The 11,562-nt window shown below is 47.9% G+C and overlaps 1 protein-coding gene across 2 annotated transcripts in view; it reads right to left on the bottom strand.

Annotated features, from left to right (window-relative positions):
• Positions 1 to 2,797: 2,797 nt before the first annotated feature.
• C12H17orf75 (chromosome 12 C17orf75 homolog) overlaps positions 2,798 to 11,562 on the bottom strand; it is a 31,901-nt gene continuing 23,136 nt past the window's right edge. For both annotated transcript variants that reach the window (XM_068261949.1, XM_068261950.1), the window contains exons 9-10: positions 9,727 to 9,827; positions 2,798 to 3,393 (exon numbers count right to left, since the gene is read on the bottom strand). In XM_068261949.1, the coding sequence (XP_068118050.1) occupies positions 3,187 to 3,393; positions 9,727 to 9,827 (308 nt within the window). In that variant the 3' untranslated portion in view covers positions 2,798 to 3,186. The remainder of the gene's footprint in view (positions 3,394 to 9,726; positions 9,828 to 11,562) is intronic.

Here is an 11,562-nt window from a genome sequence, read left to right as displayed (position 1 = left end):
ATTTTTAAGTATAAAATAAAACCATGAGAGATCTAAAAATAAGTAATTTTAGGAGGTGGAGGATAAATACTATTGTTATCTCATCAGTTTATTTCCACCTCGGGTTCATTTTAAAGTTAGTACTTAAAGAGAACCCGAGGTGTGTTTAAAGAATGTTATCTGCATACAGAGGCTGGATCTGCCTGTACAGCCCAGCCTGTTGCTATCCCAAACCCAACTAAGGTCCCCCTGCACTCTGCAATCCCTCATAAATCACAGCCGTGCTGTGAGGCTGTGTTTACATCTGTAATGTCAGTCTCAGCTGCTTCCTGCTCCTGCATAGCTCCGGTCCCTGCCCCCGTCCCTTCCCTCCAATCAGCAGGGAGGGAAGGGATGCAGGCGGGGACTGGAGTTCTGCAGGAGGCGGGGAGAGCAGCAGACTGACACTATAGAGATAAACACAGCCAGCTCTGACAAGCTGTTTGTCAGCAGCGTGGCTGTGATTTATGAGGGATTGCAGAGTGCAGGGGGACCTTAGGGGGGTTTGGGATAGCAACAGAGGCTGGGCTGTATAGGCAGATCCAGCCTCTGTATGCAGATAATATTCTTCAAACCCACCTCGGGTTCTCTTTAAGTCTCATTTAGGAAGCCATGCAGCAACAGAAACCCTGTTCTGAATCGGTCTCTAATCCCATGAAAGTACATTTTCAAAGATTTAAAAATGCATGATAGTTAATGTTAATGAATCCGGACATTGTGTGCAATTAAAAGTTTGGGTTAAAAAAAAAAAATGGTGATGCTTTAAGAGCATCAATATCATTAATATTCCTTCATTCATTATACCAGTAGTATTGGGAAAAGCTCAAGAGCCACAAGGCGAGCACTGAATACAGACAAACCAATCATGCTACCAAAATGATCATTTCACAAACAAACCAATCATACTACAATAACAAGCTACCAAAATGATCATTTCACAGCAAATAAAAAACTTGGGAAGAGTCTGGATGCCACTGGTAATCTCTAACCAATTCCAGTGGGGAACATTGTAGTCTAGTGTCAAACATGGCTCAAATCACACAGCTGTGATACACACAGACACACACTGCGAGAGTGACACTCCACACTGCCTACAGGTGTGACAAACAAGGTAAGGGTAGTGTAAAGTGACACACCATGTATAAGTGGTGAACACGCAAGAGTGACACTACTGCAGGTAATGAACACTCACTCAGGTGTGGCACACAAGGTCAGGGTAGTGTAGATCCAGAAGTGACACACCATGTAAAGGCAGTGAATACAAAAGTCAAAACACCATATAAGGGCAGATAAGACACAGGAGTGACACACCGTAAAAGGGCAGTGAACACACAGGAGTAACATTGCTCAGTCAAGTGTGGCACACAAAGTCAAGAGTAGTGTAGATACAGAAGTGACACACCATACAAGGGCAGAGAACACACAGGAGTGGCACACCATGTAAGGACAGAGAACATACAGGAGTGACACACCATGTAAGGGCAGAGAACGCACAGGAGTGACACACCATGTAAGGGCAGAGAACACACAGGAGTGACACACCATGTAAGGGCAGAGAACGCACAGGAGTGACACACCATGTAAGGGCAGAGAACACACAGAAGTGACACACCATACAAGGGCAGAGAACATACAAGAGTGACACACCATGTAAGGGCAGAGAACGCACAGGAGTGACACACCATGTAAGGGCAGAGAACACACAGGAGTGACACACCATGTAAGGGCAGAGAACACACAGGAGTGACACACCATGTAAAGGCAGAGAACACACAGGAGTGACACACCATGTAAGGGCAGAGAACACACAGGAGTGACACACCATGTAAGGGCAGAGAACACACAGGAGTGACACACCATGTAAGGGCAGAGAACATACAGGAGTGACACACCATGTAAGGGCAGAGAACACACAGGAGTGACACACCATGTAAGGGCAGAGAACGCACAGGAGTGACACACCATGTAAGGGCAGAGAACGCACAGGAGTGACACACCATGTAAGGGCAGAGAACGCACAGGAGTGACACACCATGTAAGGGCAGAGAACGCACAGGAGTGACACACCATGTAAGGGCAGAGAACGCACAGGAGTGACACACCATGTAAGGGCAGAGAACGCACAGGAGTGACACACCATGTAAGGGCAGAGAACGCACAGGAGTGACACACCATGTAAGGGCAGAGAACGCACAGGAGTGACACACCATGTAAGGGCAGAGAACGCACAGGAGTGACACACCATGTAAGGGCAGAGAACGCACAGGAGTGACACACCATGTAAGGGCAGAGAACGCACAGGAGTGACACACCATGTAAGGGCAGAGAACGCACAGGAGTGACACACCATGTAAGGGCAGAGAACGCACAGGAGTGACACACCATGTAAGGGCAGAGAACGCACAGGAGTGACACACCATGTAAGGGCAGAGAACGCACAGGAGTGACACACCATGTAAGGGCAGAGAACGCACAGGAGTGACACACCATGTAAGGGCAGAGAACGCACAGGAGTGACACACCATGTAAGGGCAGAGAACGCACAGGAGTGACACACCATGTAAGGGCAGAGAACGCACAGGAGTGACACACCATGTAAGGGCAGAGAACGCACAGGAGTGACACACCATGTAAGGGCAGAGAACGCACAGGAGTGACACACCATGTAAGGGCAGAGAACGCACAGGAGTGACACACCATGTAAGGGCAGAGAACGCACAGGAGTGACACACCATGTAAGGGCAGAGAACGCACAGGAGTGACACACCATGTAAGGGCAGATAACATACAGGAGTGACACACCATGTAAGGGCAGAGAACACACAGGAGTGACACACCATGTAAGGGCAGAGAACACACAGGAGTGACACACCATGTAAGGGCAGAGAACACACAGGAGTGACACACCATGTAAGGGCAGAGAACGCACAGGAGTGACACACCATGTAAGGGCAGAGAACGCACAGGAGTGACACACCATGTAAGGGCAGATAACATACAGGAGTGACACACCATGTAAGGGCAGAGAACATACAGGAGTGACACACCATGTAAGGGCAGAGAACATACAGGAGTGACACCCCTTGCAGGTAATCCGGTGTGGCACACAAGGTCAGAGTAGTGAACACACAGCAGTGACAAGCCATGTATGAGCGGTAAACACACAGATCAGACGCTCTCCTCCTGTATAAACTCCTCTAAGACTGTCACCACACTGTTGGCTTCTGGCATCTCGGCGTGCTCCACCTTCACCATGCGCAAGAGGATGTCACCATTGCCACAGTTCTTAAGGAAGTTGTAGCAGCGGAACAGGGCGTAATGGCTGCTTTCTGCCTGCCGGATCAGCCGCTTCAAGCTGTTCATGTCTTGGATGGCCTGTTGTGAAGAGAGAGAGGATTAAACTAAACATCAGCAGTCAAAACTTTTCCATCATTCTCAGTAACAGGAGATGAGCAATAATGCAAGCCTCATGCCCGGCACACTCACACAGATTGTACATGTAGCTTTTCCTTCCGCTACACAAAGCTGGTAGAGAAAAAAAAAACAACAAAAAAAACCCTTATACAGAAATAGGAGGCATAATGGGTCGCAGAAGAGCTTCATCACCACTGCTCCATAGCTGCCCTCTAAGGCAGTAAAGAAAAGGTCATAGGTTGGAACATTAATGACTATTCCTGCACACAAACCTGGCAGTGACGCTGTACACAGATGAGAAGGATAGGCCAAAGGCAAGAGGTACAATGACTATTCCTGCACATACACCTGGCAGTGACGCTGTACACAGATGAGAAGGACAGGCCACAGGCCAAAGGTACAATGACTATTCCTGCACGTACACCTGGCAGAGACGCTGTACACAGATGAGAAGGACAGGCCACAGGCCAAAGGTACAATGACTATTCCTGCACGTACACCTGGCAGAGACGCTGTACACAGATGAGGATAGGCCACAGACCAGAGGCACAATGACTATTTCTGCACACACACCTGGCAGTGACGCTGTACACGGACGAGAAGGATACTGCACAGGCCACAGGCACAATGACTATTCCTGCACATACACCTGGCAGTGATGCTGTACACAGATGAGGATAGGCCACAGGCCAGAGGCACAATGACTATTCCTGCACATACACCTGGCAGTGACGCTGTACACAGATGAGACGCATACGCCACAGGCCAGAGGTACAATGACTATTCCTGCACATACACCTGGCAGTGATGCTGTACACAGATGAGGATAGGCCACAGGCCACAGGCACAATGACTATTCCTGCACGTACACCTGGCAGTGACGCTGTACACAGATGAGACGCATACGCCACAGGCCAGAGGTACAATGACTATTCCTGCACATACACCTGGCAGTGATGCTGTACACAGATGAGGATAGGCCAGAGGTACAATACTATTCCTGCACATACACCTGGCAGTGACGCTGTACACAGATGAGGATAGGCCATAGGCCAGAGGTACAATGACTATTTCTGCACATACACCTGGCAGTGACGCTGTACACAGATGAGACGCATACGCCATAGGCCAGAGGTACAATGACTATTTCTGCACATACACCTGGCAGTGATGCTGTACACAGATGAGGATAGGCCACAGGCCAGAGGCACAATGACTATTCCTGCACATACACCTGGCAGTGACGCTGTACACAGATGAGACGCATACGCCACAGGCCAGAGGTACAATGACTATTCCTGCACATACACCTGGCAGTGATGCTGTACACAGATGAGGATAGGCCAGAGGTACAATACTATTCCTGCACATACACCTGGCAGTGACGCTGTACACAGATGAGAAGGATAGGCCAGAGGTACAATGACTATTCCTGCACATATCTGTGTACAGCTTCACTGCCAGGTGTATGTGCAGGAATAGTCATTGTACCTCTGGCCTGTGGCCTATCCTTCTCATCTGTGTACAGCGTCACTGCCAGGTGTATGTGCAGGAATAGTATTGTACCTCTGGCCTATCCTCATCTGTGTACAGCATCACTGCCAGGTGTGTGTGCAGAAATAGTCATTGTGCCTCTGGTCTGTGGCCTAGCCTCATCTGTGTACAGCTTCACTGCCTGGTGTGTGTGCAGAAATAGTCATTGTGCCTCTGGTCTGTGGCCTAGCCTCATCTGTGTACAGCTTCACTGCCTGGTGTGTGTGCAGAAATAGTCATTGTACCTCTGGCCTATGGCGTATGCGTCTCATCTGTGTACAGCGTCACTGCCAGGTGTATGTGCAGAAATAGTCATTGTACCTCTGGCCTATGGCCTATCCTCATCTGTGTACAGCTACACTGCCAGGTGTGAGGATAGGCCATAGGCCAGAGGTACAATGACTATTTCTGCACATACACCTGGCAGTGACGCTGTACACAGATGAGACGCATACGCCATAGGCCAGAGGTACAATGACTATTTCTGCACACACACCAGGCAGTGAAGCTGTACACAGATGAGGCTAGGCCACAGACCAGAGGCACAATGACTATTTCTGCACACACACCAGGCAGTGAAGCTGTACACAGATGAGGCTAGGCCACAGACCAGAGGCACAATGACTATTTCTGCACACACACCAGGCAGTGAAGCTGTACACAGATGAGGCTAGGCCACAGACCAGAGGCACAATGACTATTTCTGCACACACACACCTGGCAGTGACGCTGCACACAGATGAGAAGCATACGCCACAGGCCAAAGGTACAATGACTATTCCTGCACGTACACCTGGCAGAGACGCTGTACAGATGAGGATAGGCCACAGGTACAATGACTATTCCTGCACATACACCTGGCAGTGAAGCTGTACACAGATGAGAAGGATAGGCCAGAGGTACAATGACTATTCCTGCACGTACACCTGGCAGAGACGCTGTACACAGATGAGAAGGATAGGCCATAGGCCAGAGGTACAATGACTATTTCTGCACATACACCTGGCAGTGACGCTGTACACAGATGAGGATAGGCCACAGGCCAGAGGTACAATGACTATTCCTGCACATACACCTGGCAGTGACGCTGTACACAGATGAGAAGGACAGGCCACAGGCACAATGACTATTCCTGCACGTACACCTGGCAGTGACGCTGTACACAGATGAGAAGCATACGCCACAGGCCAGAGGTACAATGACTATTCCTGCACGTACACCTGGCAGTGACGCTGTACACAGATGAGAAGCATACGCCACAGGCCAGAGGTACAATGACTATTCCTGCACGTACACCTGGCAGTGACGCTGTACACAGATGAGAAGCATACGCCACAGGCCAGAGGTACAATGACTATTCCTGCACGTACACCTGGCAGTGACGCTGTACACAGATGAGGATAGGCCACAGGCCAGAGGTACAATGACTATTCCTGCACATACACCTGGCAGTGATGCTGTACACAGATGAGACGCATACGCCACAGGCCAGAGGTACAATGACTATTCCTGCACATACACCTGGCAGTGAAGCTGTACACAGATGAGAAGGATAGGCCACAGGCCAGAGGTACAATGATTATTCCTGCACATACACCTGGCATTGAAGCTGTACACAGATGAGAAGGATAGGCCACAGGCCAGAGGTACAATGACTATTCCTGCACATACACCTGGCAGTGATGCTGTACACAGATGAGGATAGGCCAGAGGTACAATACTATTCCTGCACATACACCTGGCAGTGACGCTGTACACAGATGAGAAGGATAGGCCAGAGGTACAATGACTATTCCTGCACATACACCTGGCAGTGAAGCTGTACACAGATGAGAAGGATAGGCCACAGGCCAGAGGTACAATGACTATTCCTGCACATACACCTGGCAGTGACGCTGTACACAGATGAGACGCATACGCCACAGGCCAGAGGTACAATGACTATTCCTGCACATACACCTGGCAGTGATGCTGTACACAGATGAGACGCATACGCCACAGGCCAGAGGTACAATGACTATTCCTGCACATACACCTGGCAGTGAAGCTGTACACAGATGAGAAGGATAGGCCACAGGCCAGAGGCACAATGACTATTCCTGCACATACACCTGGCAGTGACGCTGTACACAGATGAGACGCATACGCCACAGGCCAGAGGTACAATGACTATTCCTGCACATACACCTGGCAGTGACGCTGTACACAGATGAGACGCATACGCCACAGGCCAGAGGTACAATGACTATTCCTGCACATACACCTGGCAGTGATGCTGTACACAGATTAGGATAGGCCACAGGCCAGAGGTACAATGACTATTCCTGCACATACACCTGGCAGTGATGCTGTACACAGATGAGACGCATACGCCACAGGCCAGAGGTACAATGACTATTCCTGCACATACACCTGGCAGTGAAGCTGTACTGAGAAGAAGATGATGTCACAAGCTAGAGGCATAGTGACAGTTAATTCCCATAGCCCTGGCAGTGATGTGGAAGATGGATACAAACCCAGCAAGTAGTTTGTTTGCCAATAATTGTCAGTCCTGCAGGATATCAGCTCAGATCCTTCAGCAATAAGAGATTAGCATTGGTATCATAAAAGGTGATACTATTACCTAGCACTATATTAGAGCACAGGGAAATTAAAACATAACTTTGAGTATTACTGATAAAATTCTGCTAAAGAAGATTTGGCAAAAAAAAAAAAAAAAAAAAAAATCAAACAAAAAAATTATAAAAGCACACAAACAGTAAGGCTTGTTCACACTACAAGAGTTTTTTTAAGCGCTAGTGATTTTGAAAAGCTCTTGTATGCAATGCTATGGGTGATTCTTACAAAATGACATTGCTTCAGTGAGAACACACACATAGGACAACATTAGCAGGAGCTTTTAAAACATTACAAAGTGCTTAGAAAAGCTCTTCTAGTGTGAAATTTCACTTGAAATTAAACGCAATTGTGCCTGATGGCTACAGCATACATGGCACAAAATGAGAAGGGGGGGGGGGGGGTCCCCTGAGATAATTATCCAGTGGGCCTTTTCCTGGAGTGTGACCCAACCTATCCTGAGGAGGATACCCAATCTGAAGACCGAATTCTTCACCTGTGTGATACTGTGGATGCCTGATAGCAACCCAGGCTTGTAAGAAGTATTTGTTTCGCAAATTATTTACTTACCTGGAAACACTAAACTATCTGGCGCTCCTGGTGTTTTCGGTTTCCCTTTTCCTCTCCCAGTTCCGGAGGTTCATCACCCGAATTTTATCAACTGGACACCCCTCATAGCATACAGGAGCAAAAAAATCCACCTTGGACACACCTATATCTGCACTAGTATGTTGAACCGAAAAACAACTTGCAAAAAAATCCCTACATGTGTCACCCCAAAATGGGGCTTCATCAGGAAATACCCAGTGAAAGTATCAAGGTGCTTGAAGTTAAAAGATAAAGTCTACGTACAAATATTGCAGGTTAAGTGTGCACAGAAAATGGCAAGCTCATGATAAAGCTTCAGTTATTACCCGGCACTGGCAGCCTCCCCATCACTTGGGAACCATATGGTGATATGACTGACTGAGCCTGGAATCTAAAGCCCTTTGTTGGCATTGTATAGAGTGAAGAAAGGCTTAAACATCTTCCAGGCTGTTCCTGTACTCTGTGACCCCACTGGGAATATCGTCCCTCACTTCTCAACAGCCTCCTCTTCCTCATTCTACAGAAACAATTCTCCATCGCCATCTCTGGCACTGTTAGCAAGATTTATGACACTTCCTCACAGATGACACTAGCTTCTCCAGAAGAAAAAAACTAGCTGGTGATGTGTTATGTTTGCAGGAGGAGAAATGATATGTGTTCATCACAAGTTTCTGAACACTCCCAGTCACAGAACCTCAGCAACCTATCAGAACTCTCTTATATATCCTATTCCAATAAACTGGACTCTGACTGTCCACATTCTCACCTAACATTACTGCTCCAAGAAGTGTCTAAGGCAGGCATGGGCAAACTTGGCCCTCCAGCTGTTGAGGAACTACAAGTCCCACAATTCATTGCAGGAGTCTGACAGCCACAGTCATGACTAAAAGGCATTTGGGATTTGTAGTTCCTTAACAGATGGAGGGCCAAGTTTGCCCATGCCTAGTCTAAGGCATTATATCCTGGTAGACCTCTTACCCCTCTTACTTGTCCTCTTAGAGCAGGGGTCTCAAACTCAATTTACCTGGGGGCCGCAGGAGGCAAAGTCAGGATGAGGCTGGGCCGCATAAGGAATTTCACAATAGTGGCGCATCGCCGCCTCTGCCCGCCCCTCTCACTCTCCCTTCGCAGAGAGGGGCGGGGAGAGGCGGCGATCCGTGCAGCGATTGACGTCAGAAGGGGCAGAGCTGAAGCTGAAAGCTCTGCCCCTTCCAGGAAATGCCGGCAGATTGTCCCCGGGCGATTTGGGGGCTCTGCAGCCCTCGTTTAGCGGTGGGGATGCGGCGGATTACTTGGGAGCACTGAAGCGAACTATAAGGAAGCTTTTGCCGGCGAGGGCCACAAAATATTGTATCGAGGGCCGCAAATGGCCCGCGAGCTTGAGACCCCTGTCTTAGAGTCTAAGTAACAAAACAAGTTCACACACAAAGAAAAAAAAGGAACACATGGACACACACTGGATTATAAGGAATATATATCTGTCCAGCAGACAGAATGTGCTTCAGGGCATGGTGCAGGACCGGTTCACTGATAAATTCCATCATTCTCTTCACTCACCTTCAGCTTGAAGTTCTCCAGCTTCTGGCGGAACAAAAATGGGCTTCCCCCTTCACAGCTACTGAAGAATTGCATCCATTCCTCACAGAAGCGATTGCTGACTGCGGATACAGAAATAAGAGATGTGAGATGTGATCCTAGAAAAAAAAACTGAGCTGGAACTAAAGATAGTTGAGGAGATTCTTATCAGTTTTGACTTGAAGTAAACTAGGCTGAGTTAACGCAAATGTATGCAGTTTATGACTGGATCACAATAAACTAGCTACTGCATATCATTGGTTCAATTTGAAGCTACATAAAGTTAATGTTTGCATCAACTCCATTATTTGCATTTCAGTGACCATCTCTGGATGTGACATAAATATGGCAGCTCTCCTTAATTCACCACCAGATTGGTTTTGACCAAGTGAAGGTACCCTTACCAGGAATTCGACTTGGCATCTGCTTAACAGACACAATGTACAGGGAGTGCAGAATTATTAGGCAAATGAGTATTTTGACCACATCATCCTCTTTATGCATGTTGTCTTACTCCAAGCTGTATAGGCTCGACAGCCTTCTACCAATTAAGCATATTAGGTGATGTGCATCTCTGTAATGAGAAGGGGTGTGGTCTAATGACATCAACACCCTATATCAGGTGTGCATAATTATTAGGCAACTTCCTTTCCTTTGGCAAAATGGGTCAAAAGAAGGACTTGACAGGCTCAGAAAAGTCAAAAAGAGTGAGATATCTTGCAGAGGGATGCAGCACTCTTAAAATTGCAAAGCTTCTGAAGCGTGATCATCGAACAATCAAGCGTTTTATTCAAAATAGTCAACAGGGTTGCAAGAAGCGTGTGGAAAAACCAAGGCGCATAATAACTGCCCATGAACTGAGAAAAGTCTAGCGTGCAGCTGCCAAGATGCCACTTGCCACCAGTTTGGCCATATTTCAGAGCTGCAACATCACTGGAGTGCCCAAAAGCACAAGGTGTGCAATACTCAGAGACATGGCCAAGGTAAAAAAAGGCTGAAAGACGACCACCACTGAACATGACACACAAGCTGAAACGTCAAGACTGGGCCAAGAAATATCTCGAGACTGATTTTTCTAAGGTTTTATGGACTGATGAATTGAGAGTGAGTCTTGATGGGCCAGATGGATGGGCCCGTGGCTGGATTGGTAAAGGGCAGAGAGCTCCAGTCCGACTCAGACACCAGCAAGGTGGAGGTGGAGTACTGGTTTGGGCTGGTATCATCAAAGATGAGCTTGTGGGGCCTTTTCGGGTTGAGGATGGAGTCAAGCTCAACTCCCAGTCCTACTGCCAGTTTCTGGAAGACACCTTCTTTAAGCAGTGGTACAGGAAGAAGTCTGCATCCTTCAAGAAAAACATGATTTTCATGCAGGACAATGCTCCATCACACGCGTCCAAGTACTTCACAGCGTGGCTGGCAAGAAAGGGTATAAAAGAAGAAAAACTAATGACATGGCCTCCTTGTTCACCTGATCTGAACCCCATTGAGAACCTGTGGTCCATCATAAAATGTGAGATTTACAAGGAGGGAAAACAGTACACCTCTCTGAACAGTGTCTGGGAGGCTGTGGTTGCTGCTGCACGCAATGTTGATGGTGAACAGATCAAAACACTGGCAGAATCCATGGATGGCAGGCTTTTGAGTGTCCTTGCAAAGAAAGGTGGCTATATTGGTCACTGATTTGTTTTTGGTTTGTTTTTGAATGTCAGAAATGCAGTGTTCTCCCCAGGCTCTTTTAGCCGGGCGCTCCACCCAGCTAGTTTTGGTCAGCACCCGGCTATCATCGGCTCACCTCCTCCTAGGCTATATAGCAGAGTT

Source organism: Hyperolius riggenbachi, chromosome 12 (assembly GCF_040937935.1).
Source record: "Hyperolius riggenbachi isolate aHypRig1 chromosome 12, aHypRig1.pri, whole genome shotgun sequence".
Lineage (NCBI taxonomy): Eukaryota > Metazoa > Chordata > Amphibia > Anura > Hyperoliidae > Hyperolius > Hyperolius riggenbachi.
Note: the sequence above shows the minus strand (reverse complement) of the source record. Positions and strands in the feature narration are given on the sequence as shown.